Raw genomic sequence first — 24,167 nt, forward strand, 5'->3', positions numbered from 1 at the left:
TTCAGAGGTAATCATTCACCTTGCTGAGGAGGAGGAGGAGACAAGAGAAGCTGCAAGGAGGGAAAATCAGTCTGAATGCATTTGTAGTGTCTCTGCATTGATGCTGCCTGTTGAGAGCAGCTCTTGTTACAGTTTGGTCCTGTTTTAATATGCATTTCACTACAGAGACTAAAGCTGACAGTCGATACCGTCTGATGAATAGATATTGCCAGTGTTTCTAACACGAACATACTGTTTTTAACATGGTCATAATGATGAGTGGTGGAAGAAGAAGGTTTCTCAGATCTTTTACTTAAGTAAGTATTATCATTAAAATGCACTTAAAGTAATTATTATGCACAATGGACCATTTTCTGATGATGGTCCATTAATGATTATTAATGCATTAATGTAAAAACATCAACTTTCACATTGCAGCCTGCAAGAGTGTGGCTAATTTGAATTGCTTTATATACTTCAGGTAGCTTAGTTTACAATAATCATAATTTACTTGTTGTTGTATATTTTTGTATTAATAACCAGGCTCTGCAAAGTAACAAGTGAAGCTGTCAAATAAATGTGTTGGAGTAAAGAGTAGAATAACTGCATCTGATTTGTCTCGGAATAAATAACATAAACAGTACTTTAAAAGTATTAGTATTCAGTTGTTGTACAAAACCTATAGCAATAAGATCTCTGTAACTGGAACTAAACCATGATAAACAGCCCCTGGCCAAAAGTACAAAAAATAATGTGGATTACTGTGTGTACTGTCACATGTAATACTGAGCAGGATACACAGTCTTTGAAAATCGCAGCTCTCACGGGTCCATGAAGCCGCCAGGAGACTGATTCTCCTTCTGCAGCGTTGTCTCCACCAAGCGGCGAGATGCAGCAGCTGAGGACTGAAGCCGTGAATAAAGATAAACGAGAGAAATATCCTGAGAGCTTGGTGAGGAAAACCGACTCGGACTGAAAATATAATACAGTTCTCTGGTTTAGCTTCTCAAATATGAACGTTTTCTGGCTTCCGTGGTCTCTGGTGTGACAGTAAACTCAACATGTTGGGGCTGTTTATCAGTCAAAACAGGCTTTTGGAAACTGAGGTGACGTATTTTTGACCGAACGACAATGGGGTAGATTATCGATAGATTTATTAATAAAATAAATACACAGCAGTTGAAAGTTCGACGTGTATAATAGGATAATCTTTGATAATTGATGATCTGTCTCCTGGACCCGAAGCGTAATCGTGACGTCTGTTTTCTGTCATCGCGAGATTTGAGCGCCCCTCTGAAACTTCCTCCTGCGAAGCGCCATTTTCGGCGTTGTCACGGGACTACAGCATGCTGTCGTCAAACAGATAATAAGACCAGTGTTTACCGTTGTAAGACCCCTTTCTCAGTATTCATTAAACATGGGACGGAAAAAGAAGAAGCAGATGAAGCCATGGTGTTGGTATCCTTTTCGCTGAATGAGAAAATAACGACGTAGGAATGCCAGACGCTACACGTTAGTTTGACAAAAGGAAGGCCTGAGCTAGCCTGTTCGTGGGTTATCGGGTTGTCAGCCAGTGTTAGCTTACTCATTTGGACTTTAAGGCTAGAAAATCACAGGAGTGATGTTGTCCAGCCTATATTTGATGTGTGTAAAATGTTGGGCGACGGGACGACGATTAGCACTGTAGTGGAAAGCGTTGAAGTAACGGTTATGCTAAGGAAATGAAAGCTACCTCCAATGTTAGCTAATCCGTTAGCCATACATAGACGATTCAGGGTAGCATTTCTCATTCAAGCTCTAAAGCCGATTTAAATTAGTCTTAAATTAGGGCTGCAACTGCTGTTGTTTTCATTGTGGATTATTCTGTCGACTATGTTCAAGAAAAATCGTTTAGTCTAAGATGCCAGAAATGTGTTAAACACGCCTGTTTTACTAACGAACCAAACACAATCGGTTTATTTTTTACATAAAACAGCAGAGCGCTTTTACTTTTATTTTCTCTCGATCTGCTGATTGACAAGTTAGTAGACTAACAGTTTCAGATCATTCTGAAACCTTGTTTTAATCAAACTGTTGAGGAAACCTTTTAACCCACGCTGCCCCGGTCGTGCGTAGGAATTGTGACTCAGAGCCTGGGGATTTTTTTTCTAAAGCAGCCCTAATGTCAGTTTGAAGGTTTGTGTGTGATTCACGCCCTTGATGAACTTGTGTAGTTGGATGTTGTGTTATGGTCATGTTGAGTTTTCGAACACGATCCTTAACTCATTTGTCAAGGTATTGCAACAGAGACTTTGATGATGAAAAGATCCTCATTCAGCATCAAAAGGCGAAGCATTTTAAATGCCATATTTGCCACAAGAAGTTGTACACTGGCCCAGGTTTGGCCATTCACTGTATGCAGGTTGGTGCCTTTCCCTGGTCATTTATCCTTGTTAACTTCCTTTTATTCTGTGTTTCTAGAGTGCTTCAATAAGGGCTATAAGCTTTCCTCATTAAATAGATAATGAATGTACTGTACTTGTTATCATATTATGCTCTGGGTGTCTTTGCATGTGTTTCAGGTACACAAAGAGACGATTGACAGTGTACCGAATGCGATTCCGGGAAGAACAGACATCGAGCTGGAAATCTATGGCATGGAGGGGATTCCAGAGAAAGACATGCAGGAAAGAAGACGAACATTAGAACAGAAATCACAAGGTTTGTACACCTGCACAATGATTGTTATGACTGAATGATATACTTTCTTAGATTTTACACTGGTCGTGTGTACTTGGCATCATATTACGGAAGGAATATTCCTAGTAATGGTAGCCCTATCACCTCATGGTTCTTTGTAGAAGCTTGAATCAACTGACATTTGGTACAAGTGAAAGTCTGTATAAGCATTACCAATTTGTTTTCAGAGAGCCAAAAGAAGAAGTCAAACAATCAGGACGATTCTGATGAGGACGACGATGATGATGAAGCAGGACCATCAGTGCAGCAGATAGCTGCTGTCCAGCCCCAGGCAGGCTACTCTGCACCAATGGCCCAGCCTGGGATGCCTCCTGTGGCTGGCGCACCTGGGATGCCTCCTGGAGGATATCAAGGCAAGGACCTCTGAGTAAACAGCAGAAGTTTTAGATTTGAAGTTTTTTTTAAGCTCAAAGCTGACTGGCTCTAACACGTAAATCCAAAGAACGTTAATGTCATAACTAATGCAGGACTTCTTTCTGGCATCTCAACCATATCTGTAAAGAAGAAGGTGTAGAGTTGGAGGATAGAGATGGATGCATTACTGTGGGATAAGACTTTAATTAATTAATTAATACCTTTTTAAAATGCCATATACAGGGAAAATTATTGCATCTGTATTCTTTTGTAGCCAAGGGGTGTAACTTCTCTTGTGTACTCATGTGCGAGTGTTTAGTTATTAGTAAACGGAGACTATTCTGTAATTCATGTCTCCAGGAATGCCTCCCATGATGCCAGGCGTTCCTCCCATGATGCACGGCATGCCTCCTGCTATGCATGGAATGCCACCAGGGTAAGAGCTCCCTCATTAACTCTGGCATTAATGATTGCTCCTCAGCGTCAGTGCTGTTTTCTGTTTGATTCTTAATTAATCCACTGGGTTTGCTGGTCATGCTCATATGACAAGTTCTAGTTTCTTGGGTACAATAGAGGTTTTACGGTAGTTATCGACCACAGCAGTTATTTTTTCTTACTGGCTTTTGTAGGATGATGCCAATGGGAGGTATGATGCCTCCCATGATGCCAGGGATGCCCGGTATTCCTCCAGGTGAGTTCTGTCTACACATAAGTTCACTGATTTAACCCTATTTAGCTGCCCTTTTTGACTATGGTTATGACTGAAAGTGTAACTTGCATTGCTTCCATGTATACACTGTTTGGTAAAGCAGATGTAACTGAACCTGAGTGTGTGTAATGTGTGTTAAAATCATTAGAGCCATAGTAGCTGGAAAAACTAGTTGAGTCAAATGAAATACTTCAGAAAAGAGAACCAGTCTTAGTTCATTCTGCACTCTTTTGTTTTCTGTTGTAGTTCTTTCTTAAGACGTTGTTAATGTGTTGATGGAATAATGTTAATTGGAGGCGTCTGGTTAATTCCTCAGGAATGCCACCCCACATGGCTCCAAGGCCAGGGATGCCCCACATGGCCCCAGCACCTGCAGCAGGGGCGATACCCAGTCGACCAGCAGCACCAGCAGCCCAGCCTGCTGTCACCAAACCTCTCTTCCCCAGCGCAGCACAGGTGGGCGCCATGCAACCACACCACAACACACACACACACACTCTCACTCACTCTCACACACTAACACACTAACAGTCTCTCTATTTTCAGGAATATTCAGAATATAAACAATCTTTTCTCTAGTCAAGATAGAAAATGACCTTTTTAATATGGTTTTATATACATGTGTCATTCAGGAATATTATGTACATATTTTATTTTCCACCTACTCTAATCTCTGATGTCTTGTTTTCTCTTTCTCTGAAGTCTGCTGTTCCTTTGTTTCTGACTTTCTCATTCCCACCTCATTTAAAAAAAAAAACAAAAAAAAAAAAAACAGTGTCACTATTATATTTTATTCTCATAAATGAGTTTTGATAGATTTTTTAGGACATGTTACATGTCAGTGCTGTGATCTCCTTTCCACCATGCTGCAGATGGGCTCTGGTGTTAACAGCAGCACAGCAGCCGTTTCTTCTGCACCTGCAGACCTTCAGTCTGTTTCTTCTCAGCCTCCCTTTCCTAACACGCCACAAGTACGCACACAGACAGGACTCCGACATGGACTGTGGCAGCTGCATGTCGCTTATTTATTTACTCCTGCCTGTAAAGTCTAAAGTTGTAAGCTAGGCTCATTACTAACAGTATTTGCCTCATAAACCTACTTGTGCATCAAAACAAGCACGCTGGCCATAATGTTTCTGTCGGAGGATAATTATCCCTGACAAGAACTGGCAAACTTAATGTCCTGGAGCTTTATTACTGTGCATGTGCTTTATTTAATTAACACAGACTGAGGCATAACAAAGGATTTACATGGATTTCAGTTTGCATCATCTGCCCTCCTAACCTCTGGAGCATGAATTCTGCAAAAACTACTCATCATGCTTTTAAATGATTTTGTATGTTGTGGATTGATTATATGTGTATCTGAGGATTTGTTTCGTCTGATAATTTATTTGCTATTTGAGTTCAAAGGATTTAGCTCATTTCATGCAAAATTTGAACTCCAGTTAAAAGTCTACATGTAACATGCAAAAATGTTGTTGTTAAATATAAATTAATTTTATTGGGAACATATAATTCTCCAGTCAAATGAGTCTATTTTTTCCGCATTTAAAGTGGAATCCTAATACTATGTTGTGAGTGTCCAAATCATGAATAAAAATGTAATGTGAGTGTTTTTAAAAGGCTAATGTTTAAAAAAAAAAAAAGAGTGTCTAGTTTATATGTATAAATAATTTGTTTCATAATTGTCACAAAGGGATAACCTGTTGACTGGTTTTGTGTCTTTAAGGTTTTTTATTTTTTTTATTTTTTACAAAAGGTATGAACTTGTGTCTTTACCAGTTACCTGTATTGTGTCTGCACAGGCCCAGCAGAGCGCTTCAGGAGCTGCAGCTTCAAACTCCCACAGTACGGCAGCCTCCTCCGACCCTCCCAAAGCAACATTCCCCGCCTACACCCAGCCCTCTGTCTCCTCTTCCTCTTCTTCTTCTAACCCCTCTAGCAGCACTGTGGCCAAACCCCCAGCCACAGTGGCCAGTAAGCCTGCCACCCTCACCACCACGAGTGCAACTAGTAAGTTGATCCACCCTGATGAGGATATCTCACTGGTAAGTTGCTTGAGCTTTCTATTTTGCCCTTTTCACAGTAAGTAATGACTGATATATATAATAGTATATTTAGTGATAGGAGATGATGAGTTGTTGCAATTGTTTTCATTATGAAATTAGATATTTATGGAATGTGAACCAAACATCAGTATTTAGACTGTTTATCTTTACTCAGTAGTTTCTGTTTTGTGGTTATATTAAAGGATGAGTCTGAACTTGCATATCCTCAGTCTGAAATCAGGGCACACCAACATTGGTACCCAGTTCCTCATCATTGTGAGCATTTACTTTGTACTGTAAGGGGCATCCCACTGTTTCTTGAGTCTGAATGTTTGCTCTGTGTGTTGTCCCTGCCAATAGGAAGAGATGAAGGCCCAGTTACCCCGTTACCAGCGTCTTATACCCAGACCGGGCCAGGCCCATGCGGCTGCTCCCCAAGTGGCGGCTGTGGGCAGCATAATGCCCCCACAGCAAGGAATGCCACCACAGCAGCCTGGCATGAGGCATCCCATGCATGGTAAGAAAGTGCTTATTAGGAAATCAGTCTGTGGGAAATACCCTTTAGATTTCCGTTATAGGAATAGTTTGACCTTTTTAAGAAATAGGTTTATTTGTTTGTCTGTTAAAGCCTAGGCCTGCGGCCAGCAGCCTGAGATCTTAGACTAGCAAAAAGACTGGAAATATCTATGCTAAAGGTGACTAAATCTGCCTACCAGCACTTCTAAAGCTCACTGATTGAGGCACATTTGCTTACATTCAGACTGAGCCAGAACAGAGGTTTCCCCTGTTTCTACTTTTTATGCTAAACCAATCTAACCATACATGTGATGGTGGTACTGATCTTCTTGTAGATGGGACGTAGTCCGTCTCCGACGTTTTTATTACTCCCCGGAAATGCCGTTTGGTTTAGTGGAGGAATGGCAGCACACCTTGAAATTAATTCAAATAAGCTGCACTGAAACTGACATCTGTTCAGTCTGTAAGAACTGCAGCATTTACACCTTCCGGTCTCCCTGTGTTCCCTCTGCAGGTCAGTATGGTGCTCCCCCTCAGGGTATGCCAGGCTACATGCCAGGAGGGATGCCTCCATATGGGCAGGGTCCTCCTATGGTGCCCCCTTACCAAGGAGGCCCTCCCATGGGCATGAGGCCGCCCGTCATGTCTCCGGCTGGACGCTACTGAAGCAGCAAAGCAGCCACCACATTAGGTTTGAGGTTAACACCTTTCTCTCATCCTTGTGCTTTTTCAAACCTAGCTGCAAGCAAAGAGCAGTAAAACCAGTGGTGGTGAAGACAAACATTATTTGTTAAGAACACATGGACATTTAATGTGACATCTATATTGGAAAACAGCCAGACACCACATAAGTTCCTGACAGTTATTTTGTGGCTATTTGATTACATGTGAGGATATATATTTTTTTTCCATAGGTTTCACTCAGGTTTATAGAAGTGAAGTGTGGTAAAATGATTCATATTTCTTTTGAAGCTGCTGGAGTTACATGAACGTACCAACCCCCTTACAAAGGCAAGTTTCTCTTGTAAGCATTTGATTCATTTTGTTTATTGTGTTTTTCTTTGGTAGAGTGATTGAGGCCCTCACAGCATGATTAGGTGCTGTTGGACTTGCGTCCCCAACCTTGGTTGGTGAGGGTCTCAGCGATGAAGATGATTCCACCTGAGTAGGGTTACAAATCCATGACTCATCAGTCTCTAGCTTTATTCTTATTTCAGGTTTGTTTTTAATATTTCCTGGTTAAAAGGGTACCTGTATGCATCCTTTGTAATGTTTTATGAATCTGTTGTAATAAAATCCATCTTGAAATCCAATGCTGGTTTGTCCTGACGTACATGGAGGTGAGTCATGAAGGTTTGTACTGGTGTTGTATTTGCAGACTTCTTATGGCTCTGTTAAGTTACAGGATTTCATCAGGTATTCATAGAAAATCAGGTATTTAAACGCCAAGTTTGCCATCATCTATTTTTGTGGAGTTTCATCATTTTAATAAAAGGCTATTTAAGTACAAAAGTCCCTTACATCATTTCAGAAAGAGTGAAGTAAGTTTGCTAAAAGCCCAAAACTAAGATGTTGGCCAACTTCTGGTTCCAAATACCGCATGTTACCCACGATATGAAAATAACTAAATTATGATATTGTAGATGTGGTACATTTACACAGTGATAAAAAGAGAAACTACATTTCATTGCTGTTTTTGTCTGTACATGCATAGAGTCCTCTCACATCAAACATGCATGAATGCTTTACTGTTAAGTGTTTGTCATATGTCATATTCATGTCCCCCAAACACTACAAGGGGGCAAACAAAATATCAAACCCAACGACACAGTAGCTCTGTGTTAAATTCCAATTTGGTGAAACTTGGATTTTTCAGTTGATTGACACTGACAGAGTTTTAAGACTTTCTCTTTAACACATTGTGTGTGTGACTGATGCATCAGCAATTCAGTGATTAACAGGGTCATTGTTTCATGTGTTCATATGTGTGCATCCGTCCCTGTAAAAGTATGAACTGTGGAAAGAAAATGTTTTAAATGTAATGACCAAACAAGAAAACACACAAGGAGACAACTCCCCCCACCAGCACAGACATACTGAACTATGTGCTGCTAACAACTCTTCAGATTGCAACATTAGTACAACAGTAAATCAACACTAATGACGATCTCGAGAAAAGCTGCTTTGTAAGATTGGTATTTACTGCAGTGCTAGTTTGTGTTGCTGGGTTTTGTTTTTTTTTTTTTTTTTTGTTCCATCTGTTCTGCTCTGATGTTTCATTTAATCACCGGTCACTGTCAGCTGCAGTGACTGCTGGAGCTGCTGCACAGAGAGCAGTCCCAGAATAGACATGCCTGTTCTTGCAGGTGCACAAGTCAAGAGTCTGTATTGCAACCAGAGTAAAAAGAAAACGTGGCCCGAGAAGAATTTGTAGGTATTTAGTGTGGCGCAAGTTTTTACCTTGCCCATATCACTTACTGCTTTGTATTTGTTTTTGTTGTCTGTAGCCCATCCATATCAGCTTTTCAGCCTTAAAACCCACTCAGCTGGCATGACAGGTCAGTTAAACCCAGTAAGTACCTGATGTTTATTACAGTGTGGGTCTGTCCTCTTCAACTGGATGCTAGGCCTTGTGTTACATAATGTATTGTTCAAAATGTTTTAACTTTGAAAGATAATTGAAGATTTGAATATAATGTAAGTGTTATGTTAAGGAACTGGAAGAGTATGTCTTACGTGACATGTTCATGTCATTTTAGCTACCAAAGGTACAAAGACTTGGGCAATGACATGTAAATATTGGATTTGTATGTTCCTGTACATGTCCTGCCTGGTATGAAATGGCCTAACGTGGTAAGTAGTCACCAATGGGTGTAAAGGATGTGTGTGTTTGGGGGCCTTTTGTTAAAGGTCAGCTCACCCTAATGAGAAAGAAAATCATTGCTTTTCTCTAGTGTTATTTTGCACAGTGGTTCCCAACCTCTGTGGCTTCACTGTTGAGTAACAGTCTGCAAAGTTATGTTTCAAATTAAAGCTTTAATGAAATGTTGCCCTGCTGTGACCAAAATGAGCAGCAAAAGTCAAATGTTCATTATGCAGATTAGCTGTTCACCACTAGAAGAAAGGATGTTTCTTGTCTTTGTAATTTGGTGATAGGACCATTTACATTTTTGACCAAGGATAAAGTTTCAAATAAATGCGTTCACCACAGACTTGTGACTGTAAGTATCTTAACATTTGAATGAAAATGTGACGATGTCAGATTAATGCTCTTATTTTTAAATAAAATAATTGCATTTTTGCTCTGCCACTTGTCTTTTCTTCCCCTCTCAAAACTGTGGGTGAAATTTATCTTTGAAGCTTCGATGCGTTCAGGTGCTCGGTGTGTGTGTGGGCGTTCAGAAACCAGGCACCGCCTAGTGGCAAAAGTTAATAATACTGGTCAAATAGCTGTACATAATATAATATATATAATTAGATGCTGTATTAATGTACTGTGTGGATTTAAAAATATTTTTCTGTAGTTATGGATAGAAACATTTCAATTTAGCAATAGGTCACAAGCTTTATGCTTTGGATGAAATGAACACAGCATCAGTGGGAACTGTAGCTTGAGGAGCTGGTGTTGAATGGAAACACTCAGACCTCTCACGACTACGTGATCACATTTGCATGCGTTAATTTTGTTGTTTCCTTTACCACCTACATGATTTGCATACATTTCCAGGAATCAGTCGTGCATATTGTCACTTTGAATTTTGCGGTTAGAAGTGTGAGTGGGGAGCAGATCTTCTGTACTGAACAGCATATGTAGCCTACATCACCTCAGATAACTGGTTTCAAAGAGTTAACAACAGCAACAACAAACAGTCGATCGGTGTAAGAGCTGCGGCTTCCTGTTGGACAGGTAGAGGAGGAGCCAGACACTGACACGAGACACCAGGACCACAGGGCAGACAGTCTGCTCCTGAGGTACACACACACACACACACACACACACACACCCCCACCCCCTCAATTCGCACCAATTTCCAGGTGAATAGCGGCGGTGCACGCTTGATGTTTCCCTGTACGTGCTCCCGAAATTTCAGCTTTACCGCCTGGTTTCATTTCTTATCCCGCATTCAAATGATGTTACATCCCCGCCAGTCGTCGACTGCGCCATGAGCGTTTTATTCATAACCTCCTCTTCTGTCTAGACCACAGTTTGTCACAAAGCTTGAGAAAGTCTTCATGCCCCCACATGTCTGAGCATAAACACGGAAACAGATCTGAACATTTTATCTACATAAATGTGTTAAAGCATTTTTTTAAGGTCAGTCTGAAAACAGCAGTTCATGTCCTTTCATATATCTCTCTCTCTCTATATATATATATATTTAAATAAGGGAGCAGTTGGGGCCAGAAGTAGAACATGAAGTGGTGAAGTTACAGAGGCAATGAGGTTTTCTTCTGTTTTTACCAGGTCACTGTCAGAGCTGTGGTTAGCAGGGGCCCTTCAGTCTGCAGGCCTCTCTTACTCTAATCTGCCCCCCAATGCAAATAATCATCAAAAAACAGACGCATCCTGTTCAGACTGAATTCTGCATCATTTCCTCCGGAACATGCAAAAACATTTAGTTTATTCAAGCACATAAAACAATTCATGTTAATTAAAAAACCCAAAAGACAGAAAACTAGACCTTGTGACTGCAGAAGAGCTAAAACGTGGAGCAACGTGCACAGGTCGGTTCTGGTGGAGCTGGTGCTCAGGTGATGCTCCAGCAGCAGCAGCTCAGCAGGTGATGCTCCAGCAGCAGCTCAGGTGATGCTCCAGCAGCAGCAGCAGCTCAGGTGATGGTGATGCTCCAGCAGCAGCAGCTCAGCAGGTGATGCTCCAGCAGCAGCAGCAGCTCAGGTGATGCTCCAGCAGCAGCAGCTCAGCAGGTGATGCTCCAGCAGCAGCAGCTCAGGTGATGGTGATGCTCCAGCAGCAGCAGCAGCTCAGGTGATGCTCCAGCAGCAGCAGCTCAGGTGATGCTCCAGCAGCAGCAGCAGCTCAGGTGATGCTCCAGCAGCAGCAGCAGCTCAGGTGATGCTCCAGCAGCAGCAGCAGCTCAGGTGATGCTCCAGCAGCAGCAGCAGCTCAGCAGGTGATGCTCCAGCAGCAGCAGCTCAGGTGATGCTCCAGCAGCAGCAGCAGCTCAGCAGGTGATGCTCCAGCAGCAGCAGCTCAGGTGATGCTGATGCTCCAGCAGCAGCTCAGCAGGTGATGCTCCAGCAGCAGCTCAGCAGGTGATGCTGATGCTCCAGCAGCAGCTCAGCAGGTGATGCTCCAGCAGCAGCTCAGCAGGTGATGCTGATGCTCCAGCAGCAGCTCAGCAGGTGATGCTCCAGCAGCAGCTCAGCAGGTGATGCTGATGCTCCAGCTCTGTGAGCAGTGAACCGGCCCCTCATCAGGCCTCAGGGGCGCGTCCATCCACATGCTGTCGACTGCTTCCTCTCCGCCCTGAGGTTTGAGGTGGAGCCTGGAGTTCCTCTTGGTTTCATTTACAGCTCAGCAGAGTGTGACAGTCAGCACTGAGAGCGTGTGTCTGCTGACATGGCCCCCGTCCCTGGCTTCTGACCTCGGGACCTGGGTTAGAGATGACTGGCGTCCGGCTGCTGGCGTGTGTGTGGCTCCTCACGCACACCGGGCTGGGTAAGTGTTGTTGCCTGCTCATCTGCACCCACAGAGAATTCTGCTTTCATAAATACTAGCAGCACTTCTGCACCTCTGTGATATGGTGCCATTGCATTCAGTTAGTTCATTGTGTAATTACAGTGTCAGTTCTAGGCCACGGTTTGCAGATGTGTCCGTGGATTCTAGCTGGTTGTTAAATATGATTTTTTTTTAAATGAGTAGCTGCACATTTCCTAATATGTGAGCGCGTTTTTCTAAGTAAAGCAAAGATGAAGTTGAGTCTTCACCGGATTTCAAGAGTTTTTCTTGCAAAATGTTTCTCAAGCAGCAGAAAGTGCAACTTTCTCCCTGAAACCTGAGCAGTTGTGTAAAATGACATTTGACCCGTTTTTGCATCAGATGATGAACCTTTGTGTTTGTGTCCAGCGCGCAGTGAGCTCCAGTTTCTGGAGAGGCGGGAGGGGGGGTCTGTGGTCCTGTCCTGCGGGGTGGACCAGAGGAGCCCCCCCCCCTACGGCGTCTACCTGCGGCGCAGCTGGCTGCGTCCGGGCAAAGTGCTGTTCATGCTCACCCGCAGCGAGTTCACCGTGGGCGACGACGACGACAGGAACCGCACCAGCGTGAGCGGGGACCCGGGCAGCCACTGCCTCAACGTCACCCTCTCCGACCTGCGGCCCGGGGACACGGACCGCTACTACTGCGAGTTCATCGTGGACAGACCCTCCTCCGAGGACGAGCGCGTCCGCGGGAGGACGGAGTTCTTCCTCCTCGTCGCTGCCGGTGAGTCTCTGCACCTCCCACCGACTCGCGGAACACAGGAGGTGAAACTTTCCGAAACTTCTGAACGCACCACACAGACAAGACACCCAGAACCAGCCGCGCATTGTGTGGTCGGGTCTGTTGTTTCCTCACCTCCTGTGCCCCCAGGAGCCCCCCCCCCCCCGGCCACAGTAATTATTCCCTGTCAGAGCCCGTTCATTCACTTAAGAGTGGTGATGATTCAGCCAGAGAACAGAGGTTTTACTGACCTGATGAATTAAAGACATCAAGTTTATTATGAAGTGTCGCTGATATATTGTTAATACATGCACATGAATAAGACCTGAATTCTGTATTACAGTTGTATCACAAAGTCTTTTTTCGTCCTTTGGGGTGTGACTGTATTTCATTTTTATTTTTAAATCAAACATTTAAATTTTTAACATTGTCTCTCAGGAAGCTCAGCTCAGCCTGAAGACTCGGCCTTTTGTCTTTTCCTCATCGACACATTGTGACTCACTGGGGTCAGTCAGTCACAGGAGCCTGACTCTAACTAATCACGCTATTGTCACACAATCTGAAGTCCATCACCACAGGTTTCATTTTCCATAACAAGAGTTATACACAAGAGTTATATACAAGAGTCCATAACAACATGAGGATAAACTGTAGTTCCTGTCTGACAAAGTGTTCAGTGCACTTTGTTGACTGTACATGTTTATTTGTGTGTTTATTTAAAAGGTTGCATTCAGTTACTACTGTCTGGGTACTGAAACACTGCACATGTTAAAGTGAGAACTGCCTGGAAGTAAAAATGTTTTCAGGTTTTTAAGAAGCTCCGGTTGCACCTCGACGATTCTCCAAATGATCTCACACTTTAAACTGAAGGTCTAGAGGTGCCACTGTGCATTACATCAGTTTTCTTTCACCCTTTCCTCTCTGGAGATGCCCGAGGGTCAGCGGACATAGGGTTGGTACAGACATGTGCCGGGGGCTCTGCTGTGCTCCCCTGTTTGCCCCCAAATGGGGAAGGCCTGGTCGTGGAGGGGGTGATTCTGCAGCGGCAGAGGGGCTCGGCTCCTGTGGAGATGCTGTACCACTCAAAGCGTCACCACAGCGGCAGCCCTCCTTCCTCCTCCTCCTCCTCCTCCTCCTCTCACTTCCCCACTGAGAGGGTCCATCTGTCCTCGCGGCCCGGGCCCAGCGGCATCACCTACAACCTCACCCTGCAGCAGCTGCAGCCGGAGGACAGTGCCCTGTACAGCTGCCAGCTGCTCGTGCGTGGCAGGTCCGACACCAGCTCCAGTCTAGGGAGACGAGTGTTCTTTGTTTCTGTGCAAGGTGGGTCACGTCACGGCAGGGCCTGATCCCCAGGTCACCTCAACTAACTTACGTGTTTTCAAGCTTTGGAGAATGAAAATACTCTTTTCATAACAACTGTCTTCTTCTCTTTTGTGATTTTGAGGGTCAGTTACTTCAGCGTCACTGTTTCTTCAAGGTGTAGCCAGATATTCACAGGATGGTAAAACTATTTAACAGCCTTCTACTGACACAACGGCCTCTAATGATAACGAGTTCAGTAAATATCTCACTGATGTTCACACGTCTGATTAGAGTTGACTCTTGTGGGACAGCTACGTGTTCTTCAACATGTCAAAAGGTTCCTTCCTTCTTGCCTGTTTGTCTCGGTGTATGCACAACTGATGAGGTGCATCAGTCATGGATGGCATTTTTTCAAATCAATTTTATTCATATTTTATGTACAAATTTAATATGAATAATTAATCTGTTGATCAATCTGGTGATATTTTTTTATGTAGTTCAGTGGTTGTGATGTGGGGAGTTGCTTTTGAAATCCAGATTAAAATATAATTATAGGCTTTAAAATATTTCAATTAGACTAATAATTAAGTTTAATCATATGAGCAAAACTGAGACGTGTAGCTGACATGTCAAGCAGAGTTGAGCCATGAAGTCACAGAAACAGTAATTCTGTTTTAAAGGGTAAATCTGGTAATAATCTACATTTTTCCTCCTTATTCCTCTGAAAATTCACATCAGTGAGCAGCACTGTTGCTCTGATGTTCCCGCATTGCAATTAAAATTGGCGTGCAGGTTTTTTTTGTTTTTTTTGGGTAAACATACAAATGTCCTGCAGCTGTAAATACTCAGCATTAACCCACAGCTGAAAATAGTCCCTGACAAATGCACAATTTACTCCTTTAGGAAACTATTTAACCTGCTGGTTTTGTGGTTGTGATGAGTTTTGGGTTCACTGACAATGAGAAAAATATATAATATCATTATTTTTGACCATAATATTTTACATTTATATTTAAGGAGATTATAAATGAGATGATTATTTAAAGTAGATAAGCGAAATCCTCCTGAGAGTCGTGTTCGAGATGTAAAATGTGACTCGCAGTTCCACTTTCACTGAACTAACCAGACTGCTTTCACCTCCTGATGCTGTCAGACCCGTCCCTGCTCCTGTTTGACGCCAGGTTTCACTGCTGATGTCGCTCTTCATGAGGTGTTTCACACAGTAGATGAGACGGATAATTCACAACATATTTAGTCCAAGACTGATTTCCCCTCGAAACAATAACAGTGTTCAAACTGCAGCAGAGAACTAGGAAGGAAGTTTGGCTCAATGGTTTTTGCAATTTTCAATTCCAACATGTTGTACTTGAGCCTTTACTTTGGCGTGTTGTTTTTATCCTACAGGACTTGATGAACCACATACTGACAGATGATGTGGATGAATGTTGGTCCTGAGTGTTTGTCTCATCTCTTCCTCTCCCTCTGCTTTGCCGCAGGTGGAGACTGTGGCTGCTCCAGCTACTCCACCCTGCTCTACGCCCTGTCTGCAGCCGTGGCCATCCTCCTCTTCATCGTCCTCATCGGGTTCGTGCTGGTTTATCAAGTGAGTGGATTCATGGCTTCTGCTGTGCTGCTCTGACACGACATGAGAGCCGGGGGAGTCTCACTGCTGTATGAGCGCCTGATTGCTGAGCGCGCCGGAGAGCTCCTCCGCTGCGCACCACAAAACCGCACGAGTTTCGTAATTTGTCGCTGGCAGTTGTCAGCATGTTTTTCTTGAAGTTCAGTGCAGAAGGTAGTGAGACCGTGGAGCCTCCTATCAAGGATGCTGCTGTGAGAGAAAATGACAAACACTGATTTTAACACAGGAAATCAAGAGCGGGTGTTCACTTTGTTTGTTCACTGATTTGTTTCCTTCTGTCTCGACCGTCAGAGTAAAGCGCGCCGCGGCGTCAAGTCACACCCTCCGGCTCCCATCTACGAGGAGATGGCCGGGGTGAAGCCCCCCAACCGAAAACTGCTCTCTCACCATCTGGAGGAAATCGAGTCTTCTGAGTACAGAAACTGCCCTGTGAAGAAATCCAGCCCTGAGAACCAGTATGAAAGCCCGAGTGGGGCTCTCTGCTCCAGGACTTAGTCTCAGAAATGAAACCTTCTCACCAGCATCACGTCCTAAACCAGCTCCACCGGCTCAGCTGCCTGTCACACCGAGACTCCAGTCAGGACTCTGCTTGTTCAGCAGCTAAAACTCCCTTCTTACTGTTTTTTTAATGTTATGTTCACTAGACTGTTTAAGAGTATTTTTTTTTTCCTTAAAAAACTTTTATAAATATTTCCAATGGGGTGGGTAATATAGATATGTTGTCACAAAATTTGTGTGATACATCTTCATCTGTTCACAGAAAATAAGACAGAAATGTGTTTTGGCTATTGGAGCAAATTAAAGATGCTCTGTGGGGTTTAGTGAAAAAAAAAACAGAGTTTCAAACCGGGTTATGGTCGAAAAGAAGAAGTGTCTTACAACATAACCACCTCAGAAAGTAAGTGGAGTGAAAAACTGGTTTGTTATAGAGAGGAGGAATGATGCAATATCATTTGAATATGGGGATTACAACACACATCATCAGACAGCGTCTCTGGGAAACGCTGTCTGCACCTGATTGCACAAGTTCTGATGAAGTAATGACGACAACACAAGCAGTGATACGAACAGGATGAGACAATACAGCTCACCCCTAATGTAGCTTACATCTCTGTACTGCACTTGTGTGAAGCTTGCATTAAAAAAACATTTTGAAATCTTAAGTTGAGTTTGAGTCTTAAGTTGAAACAAACTAAGTTTTGAGTCCATTAAAAAGAAAAAAACAACATGACGCCCTGTAACAGCCAAGAAAATGTGTAATTTATTAATATAGTCCGAAAGAAGCTCCATAATTCATGGAAACATTTTTTTCCGGTGCATGTCCTTAACAATCACATTCTATGAGGAGAAAAAAGAACAACATTAAAAGCCACAACTTTGTATTTCAGTTACAGACATTTTCCTTAATGTTTTTTTTTTTCAAAGTAAAGAGAAAGGCAAAGGCAAAGTACCCCCATTCCCCCGCCCACCCTCCCTCCTCCCCTTAAAAAACAGACAGCCTTAAAAGTCATGGGCTTTTTTTTTCAGTACAACCCACAGTGCTTTAGCAGAAGGATAAGCGCTCATTGGTTAAGGATTACACAGCATGGCGACGCAATGTAAAGTTTTGCTAGAACATTAGATGATGATGATAATAAGGAGGTGGGGGAGAAAATAGAGTGGAGGAAATCTGAGCAAGAGACAAAACAAGAACAACCCTACATCAAACCCTGAACCCCAGAGTCTGAGTCGACACACACCTGCAGTACAGCTGCAGGGTTTGGACTCTTCCCTCCCGCTTGTGCATAGATCATGATCCTTTAAAAACCAGCTTTATTCCTCCACTTCAACCTGCCTCTGAAAACCATCTGTTACACGAAGACATCTCCACTACTGACATGTTAACAGACAGGAGAGATGATTAAAAACAAATACAGAAAAAAAGAATCTTGCACGATGCTCCTGAACTACAGGATGGAAACTTAAAAATACAGAGTCAAAACATACAAATGCATCTTCTGTCTTTTTGACAATCAAACCATTGTTCATTGTTTAAATGTAAAGCAATTTCTACTTAGATTTCACATGTAAAGCACTCCACTTTTTTCAAAGTTGATTCTCAGTCTTATTTGGTAAATATGTAACTTGCTACGAACATTTTTTTGTTGCTTTAAAGAAACAATGGTACTCTATATTCTGTTAAACTCATAACCTTCAGTGCTTTCTTGGAGTTTAATTGTTTTCAGTTGCTTTTTTTCACACAAACATTAAATCTATAAATGATGGAGTTGGTATCTGGAACCCTGGCCTTCCTGAGACAAAATCCACATCTTTTATGAGTGTGCAAGATAGTGAGCAAACTGCGTCGCTTACAGAAAACATAAAATCACAACTCAACACATACAGAGATAGTCTGTCCACACTGAGAGAGAAATTAAAAATTGAAGTATGACACAACACTGATCAATCCCAGAGTTCTGAAAGTAGCATAAATCTTCATTTTGCAAGATTTTCATGTCCATATTTGATGGAAGATGAAATTTGTGAAATTTTTTTTTTTCTTTACAACATTCCTGTCATAAATTCCTCTTTCCTTGAACTTCAGACAAATGAAATGCTTGTAAACGACAAGTGGCTTTTGCAAAACAAGAACAGAAAAGATAGGCACCTCTGAAATGAGTCTTGTAACAAACTCACCTCCCACACTTTATCCCTTTCCATTTCCACATGAAGTTAACATAGGGATTACTAGTCCTTCTACAGCTATCTATGGCCACGGTTCGTTGTTTTTTTATTTTATTTTTTTTATTTTGTAGATTTTTTTTGTACTTTTTCTATTTTTTGATTTTTTTTCTTGACTTTTTTGTATAATTGGAACAAAATGGTGCAATACTCAATGATAATCCTTGTATTGGATTATTCCACAATAAAAGCCACTATAAGGTAGATAAACTTTTTACAGATAGAATGAAAAAAATCCATTAAGTCCTTGAGTAAACATGTACACATGAATTGTCACCATCTCCCCTCCGTACTTAGACTCGTTTATCTACGATTAGCTGAGTGAGGGGTAGAAGACACTCAGTGCAACGTTAGAAGATAATAACAATGTCTATCAGAATAGTTTTTGATAGAACAAAAAAAAAAAAAAAGAAGATAAAAACACAAAGTATAACATACTGAGTGGAACATAACAGCAGGCCATGTGCCCTGTACACACACAGTTTCTTGCGCACACATTCATACAAACATCTGACTTTCAAGCACACATCTAAGATGACTTTTGCATTTTTTTTTCCCAAAGATTTTGTATTTGTAACTTAATGCAATACATTTTTGATATTCTCTAAAAGCCCCTAAGTGTACCTGTCAGATGGAGAGAACAAGAACAAGAATTACTGACTTCACATTACGTTATTGGCGCTCCATGATTCAAGTATTTGTGTTCAATGTTTTGTTTTGTTTTGATATGTTTGTGATTTTTTTTATCAACTGGGTAAAATATGCATCAAACCAGGTGATTCAGGTTGGGCTTTTAGATAGGCTAATTAACAAACAAATACACATATATACAGTACAAGCACTTCAGAGTACTGTAATGTGTCATCAAAACCAGAACGTGCATATCCAAACTCCACAGAAGAAAGACGCAGCTTTCAATCAATCAAGTATCAGTTTACACCCGACCCGAATTCTTTCCTTCGTATCACTTATTTGCGGGGAAAATACATATTGCTCATTTTCAGTTGAATTAAATCAAGACCTACCAAACAAAAACGAAAAGTTTCAGAGGTTACGATCCAAGAAGTCTGAAGAGGTGATACCACACACCGTACTCACAGTATATATATATGTAGTGTGTACATACAGTATATACTGTCATCTAGAACAGAGCTGTAGAGAGGAGAGCCTCTCGATGCTGGTGCAGCATGGGAAACCCCCTTCACTGTCAGGGTTCTCCAGTTAGTACAGGATGCTGGGAGGTCCTCGGCTATTGGGTCTGTCTGAGCTTGGATCAAGGCAGTTACAGAAACAGGCAATAGTGATTTTTGCTTGTGTGCTGCAGGACTGCAAGTCCCGAAAGGTAGCCTTTTCCCGTTTTCTTGTTTATTTTTTTTAATTTTTTTAATTTTTTTTTTTTTTTTTTTAATATATGTTTTTAAGACTTTGTACCTCTTGAAATGCACCCCTCCCCTCTTGCTGATGCAGAGTGAGGGGAGTGAGGCTGATACAGTGGGCCCAAGCCGTCTGGGTCTGTGGAAATGTACAGTTCAGTGGGCCCGCTTTGAGCAGGACACAAACATAAAAACGAGATAAATACAGCATCCACAAAAAGGCACCCCGGCCACCAGTCTACTCCTTTAGATGGTGGTAGTAGAAGCTGATGACCGGAGACGTTTCAGCTAGAAGTGCAGAGCTTTAACATATTATAGATCTTTTTTTTTTCATTTAGATTTTTTAGCATTTTTAAGATTTTTATGTCAAACTTCATAAAAATGACGTTAAAATGCAATTTCATTTTTGGTTTTAAAAAAATATGTACCCGGGATTACCCATCAGCAACTGTGCACTGTAGCAAACTGGAACCCCCAACTGAGTAGATTTTCTCCTTAGCATGGGGCATTCCCCACAAAAGCATTAAAAAAAAATCTCAGTCATTTAAGGGTGTGATGCTGCCGCCCATTTGTTTGATCCCTCCTGTCCCCCGCTGCACCCTCTGCAAAGGTTATCAAAGCTCCTCCAAACAGGGAACAGAAGTGCTGTCGACAAACAAACAGTATGACACAGCAAATTTATATTGGCACGTTACGTTGGCATCTTTTACATGCAATAATAGGCCCCCAAACAGTAACTATAGGCCACCTTTGGAGAAAAGGATTGAATACGAGCCTTTTCCCTTCCAATTAGGATTAAGTTGGAGGCATGAGGTCTGTACACATTGTTGCGCAGATGGCCTTTTAATTTAAGACTTTGCTCTCACAGTAGAAAGGACAGATACGGAGAGCTGCATCTCATACTTGGTATCATCAACTCCCCTACCCTGAGATCAAGCTGGACAGAAGTGTCTTCAGCGCAGAGAGAAAGGCCGACCTTTGATAAAGTGTTCGGACTTTAGTATATGACAGTGTTCTGGTGGCTTAGCCTGACTTTACAGAGACGGTGGCCGTTCTGAAGTGCTGACAGGAGCGCGCGGGGGACAAGTGTTAGGGTTTGCCAAGATCTGGGAGGAGTGCTCATTCCCAAGTCAGGTTTGGCGTGCTGTAAAGGGCCCCAGCCTCTAGTCTTTTGCATAGAAACAGATACGAGGGCCTGTTGGTGCCTGGTCAGGGGAGGGCTACTGGGTCTGGTTGAGGTGGAGGAGGAGAGGAGGTTATAGCGTAGCAGCTAGGCGAAGGGCAAGGGGGGACAGCCTGCGGGCAGGCGGAGCAGCTTGGAGCGACAAACACCCACACCCTATTTTTACACATCTCAAGATACTACCTGGAAGTACTACAGAATACTGTCAACACAAAAGCATGATCAGTTAAAAACAAATAGACAATCAATAACGGTCTGTAGTATTGATCCTCGTTTTGCACTCAATACACAGGATGAACATACAGAGGCACCTCTGACCAAAGTGTTTCTGCATATGAACAGTGAAGGGCTAGTTCAGCAGCCAGTAATTTGTAGACCACTGCATGTAGACAAAAATTAACATTAGAACACATTGGAAAAAAAATAAAGTCAAATGATCTTTAAAAAAAAAAAAAAAAAAGTACACTGGCAAAAAATCCAGAAATATGACTATTACATCTTCCAGCTAAAGTGATCTTTGTGTCAAAGAACTGAGAGATGGGGGAGAGGGCAGGACGACAGCAGGGTCGAGTGGTGGCGGGCCCCCATTGGAGATGCCGTGTGTGGCAGAGAGCCGTGATTGGCCAGTCTTGGAGGAGCTGCTTTCTTGCCAGACTGAGGGAGGGTCAAGTGGAGCCCAGGAGGAAAATGGCGCTTCCGCTTGAAACCCAGAGGACCACAACAGAGAGGCACTCAGTGGACACTCGCCCTCCCCGCCCCACTCGGACTCACCCACCGACTGACTGACTGGCTGACTGACTGACTGACTGGCTCACTGGCCAGCAGGTGTCAGAGACAGCTGACGTTGCAAGTCTAGTGTCTCCAAACAGAACAAGGCTAAACATTTGGAGTAACAGTGATATTCACTTTGATAAAGTTCAAAGAAGGAAAATAAAAAATCATAGACTGCAGTTTTTTCCCCAAAGTCCAATGGTACATTTCAGTTTTGTTTCCCTTCATCCTGCTACCAGAGGAACAACGCCAGACACATTTCCAAGAAACAGATACAGTACATAAAAGAGCAGGATTTTTTTTGTTGTTTTCAATGTTTTTGCTGCTCTTTTTTTGATTTATTGGATTGCAGTTGAAGCGATTTGCTCTTCATAAGTGCTATGATAAAACCCTTTGAATTTATAAAAGTCTTAGTCTCTTCTGTTTGTACAGTACCAAACGCAAGGAACACTCGTAGGTCTACTGCATTAGGAGAAACCCCTCTTATTTGGTATTGTGCCAGGTGCCCAGAACCATCCAATCCCACTGTGGATTCAGTCTCTGTTGGGTGTGGCTGTGGCACGCAGAGAGGAAGTGTGCATTGTTGTGTGCCCAGTTTCACTCTTCAGTACAGTTTGCTGCATGCACAGTTCAACAGCTGCTTCTTCCTCTTTGCAGAGTTTTCCCAACAGTTTCAGGGGGACTGGCGGCCTGGGGGGAATCCAAGTTTTGAAAGGGGGTAAGTTTTTTTGAAGTTCCAAAGTCTTTTGCTGCAAACAGCAACAATCAAAAAACAAAAAAAAAAAAAACAAAAAACAAACAAAAAAAAGCTAAAGAGAAACCAGCTCCGGTGGACATCGAGTATGGACGGAAGAAAGGTCTATGGTGTATATTGCACAATGAACTGTCTCATCAAGGTGAAATTGTGTTTTTTTTCCCCCGAAAACTGGCTGACCATACAGACCACTGGGCTTCATAACAAACTGGACAATAGAAAATTCAACAAAGCACCAGTAAGCGACTGGGTTCCAAGTTGAAGGTGACCAGAAGGATCTGGGCTCGCAGACGTCAATGATTTGGTGCCACCGGACACACAGAGTCATGTATGGAAACGGAAACACGCAATGAGGTTGACAAATAATCTTCTCTCAGCTTATACGTTGTGATAGATATCAAAAATGCGCTTGGATCTAAACCTACAAAAAAAATTAACATTTAATAGCTGAGTCAATCCCTTTGAGAAGACAAATTAAAAGAATTAAGCTGATGATTGGTAGGGCCAGTCACGTGGCCAGGCCTTCTTACTGCCCAGTGACGGAGTTGGTCACCAGTCGTGTCCTGTACCACTTGCTGGCTCAGAGGTGAAACTGTGCAAGATTTCAGCTATTTCCTCAGTTACAAAACAAACTAAAAAAGGCGTCTTGGGAAGGACCTGGGCCAGAGAGCACTTAAGGCTAATATTAGTGCTGAGAAACAAATGTTAACATAACTAGTAAAGGTCTTTGAACCACATCATTGGCCATGGACATGCTGGGAATGGTCATTTTAAGTCTTATTTGGGGATGATTTTTTTTTTTTTAGAGGGAAAAGGAAAGTCTCAGATGGCAGCTTTGATTGCTTCTCCTAAAAACACTTCACACAGAATGTCATGTATACTTATGGAAAAACTAAAAACACTTAAAAGGTTTCTTTGTGTTGTGTCTCATTTCAGTTTGTTTCATATGATGCATTTCAAAAATACCAAAACTAAAAAAAACAAAAAACTTTGCCTTTTTTTTTTCCACAAAAAGGTAAACAAACCAAAATAAAAGTAAAACAGAAGGACTGGAGTCTGCAGTCTGTGTGGTGGGGACCCCCTCCTTCTGAATCACAATTCACAGTTCAAAACAGTTCAAATTGATACTGATTATCGCCACATGATTTGCTTGGGTTTTGCTCCTGTTCATATTGACTTTTTTTTTTTGTATGTTTTGTATTTTTCTCCCACCCCACCCTCCACCAATGGTGGTGTTGGTGGGTTGGTTGGTTGGTTAGTGTATCGTGGCATCATCCTACATGGACTCCCCACTCAGCAGATCTCCAGGCAGAAGGGTGTTAATAGGAGTGGGGCTTCCGATCACGCGGGCATCCTCTCCGCTCGGCGGTCCCCACAGGCTGGAGTACTGGGGCACCCCGCCCCACAGCAGGTCGCCTCCGCTGGCCTTGCCTCCACCGCCACTGTTGCTCCACTGGCCAAGTGAGTGGGACTGCACTGCCCCGCCCATCCGGTTTTGATTGGTTCCCGGGTTGGCCTGCCAGCTAGTGGTGTTTGCCCCTAGCGACTGACCTTGTGCAAAGAAGCGGTTGACCTCCTCCTCGCCGGCAAACTCCGCCAGGATGGTGGTGTTTCCAAGCACACACCTAACA

At 42.7% G+C, this 24,167-nt stretch overlaps 3 protein-coding genes across 8 annotated transcripts in view; 2 read left to right on the plus strand and 1 right to left on the minus strand.

Annotated features, from left to right (window-relative positions):
* The first annotated feature begins 797 nt into the window (after nucleotides 1–797).
* On the plus strand, nucleotides 798–7,661 carry znf207b (zinc finger protein 207, b). Of its 2 annotated transcripts, XM_071504258.1 has the most exons (10): nucleotides 1,275–1,437; nucleotides 2,254–2,380; nucleotides 2,541–2,679; nucleotides 2,886–3,071; nucleotides 3,433–3,508; nucleotides 3,702–3,763; nucleotides 4,098–4,237; nucleotides 5,590–5,832; nucleotides 6,193–6,349; nucleotides 6,863–7,661. In XM_071504258.1, the coding sequence occupies exons 1-10, from the start codon at nucleotides 1,397–1,399 to the stop codon at nucleotides 7,012–7,014; spliced, it is 1,323 nt and encodes a 440-aa protein (XP_071360359.1). In that variant the 5' UTR covers nucleotides 1,275–1,396; the 3' UTR covers nucleotides 7,015–7,661. The 2 variants fall into 2 exon arrangements, with proteins under 2 accessions (XP_071360361.1, XP_071360359.1); XM_071504260.1 differs by lacking the exons at nucleotides 1,275–1,437; nucleotides 2,254–2,380 and adding an exon at nucleotides 798–931.
* A 4,096-nt stretch (nucleotides 7,662–11,757) lies between these two features.
* On the plus strand, nucleotides 11,758–16,897 carry cd7al (cd7 antigen-like). Its single transcript, XM_071505520.1, has 5 exons — nucleotides 11,758–12,028; nucleotides 12,437–12,790; nucleotides 13,715–14,110; nucleotides 15,589–15,695; nucleotides 16,026–16,897. The coding sequence occupies exons 1-5, from the start codon at nucleotides 11,974–11,976 to the stop codon at nucleotides 16,227–16,229; spliced, it is 1,116 nt and encodes a 371-aa protein (XP_071361621.1). The 5' UTR covers nucleotides 11,758–11,973; the 3' UTR covers nucleotides 16,230–16,897.
* A 75-nt stretch (nucleotides 16,898–16,972) lies between these two features.
* tnrc6c2 (trinucleotide repeat containing adaptor 6C2) overlaps nucleotides 16,973–24,167 on the minus strand; it is a 129,255-nt gene continuing 122,060 nt past the window's right edge. For all 5 annotated transcript variants that reach the window (XM_071505518.1, XM_071505516.1, XM_071505517.1 and 2 more), the window contains one exon: nucleotides 16,973–24,161. In XM_071505518.1, the coding sequence (XP_071361619.1) occupies nucleotides 23,813–24,161 (349 nt within the window). In that variant the 3' untranslated portion in view covers nucleotides 16,973–23,812. The remainder of the gene's footprint in view (nucleotides 24,162–24,167) is intronic.

This window comes from Trachinotus anak, unplaced genomic scaffold (genome assembly GCF_046630095.1).
Source record: "Trachinotus anak isolate AG129_WGS33_773 ecotype Australia unplaced genomic scaffold, CSIRO_AGI_Tana_v1 ptg000019l, whole genome shotgun sequence".
NCBI lineage: Eukaryota > Metazoa > Chordata > Actinopteri > Carangiformes > Carangidae > Trachinotus > Trachinotus anak.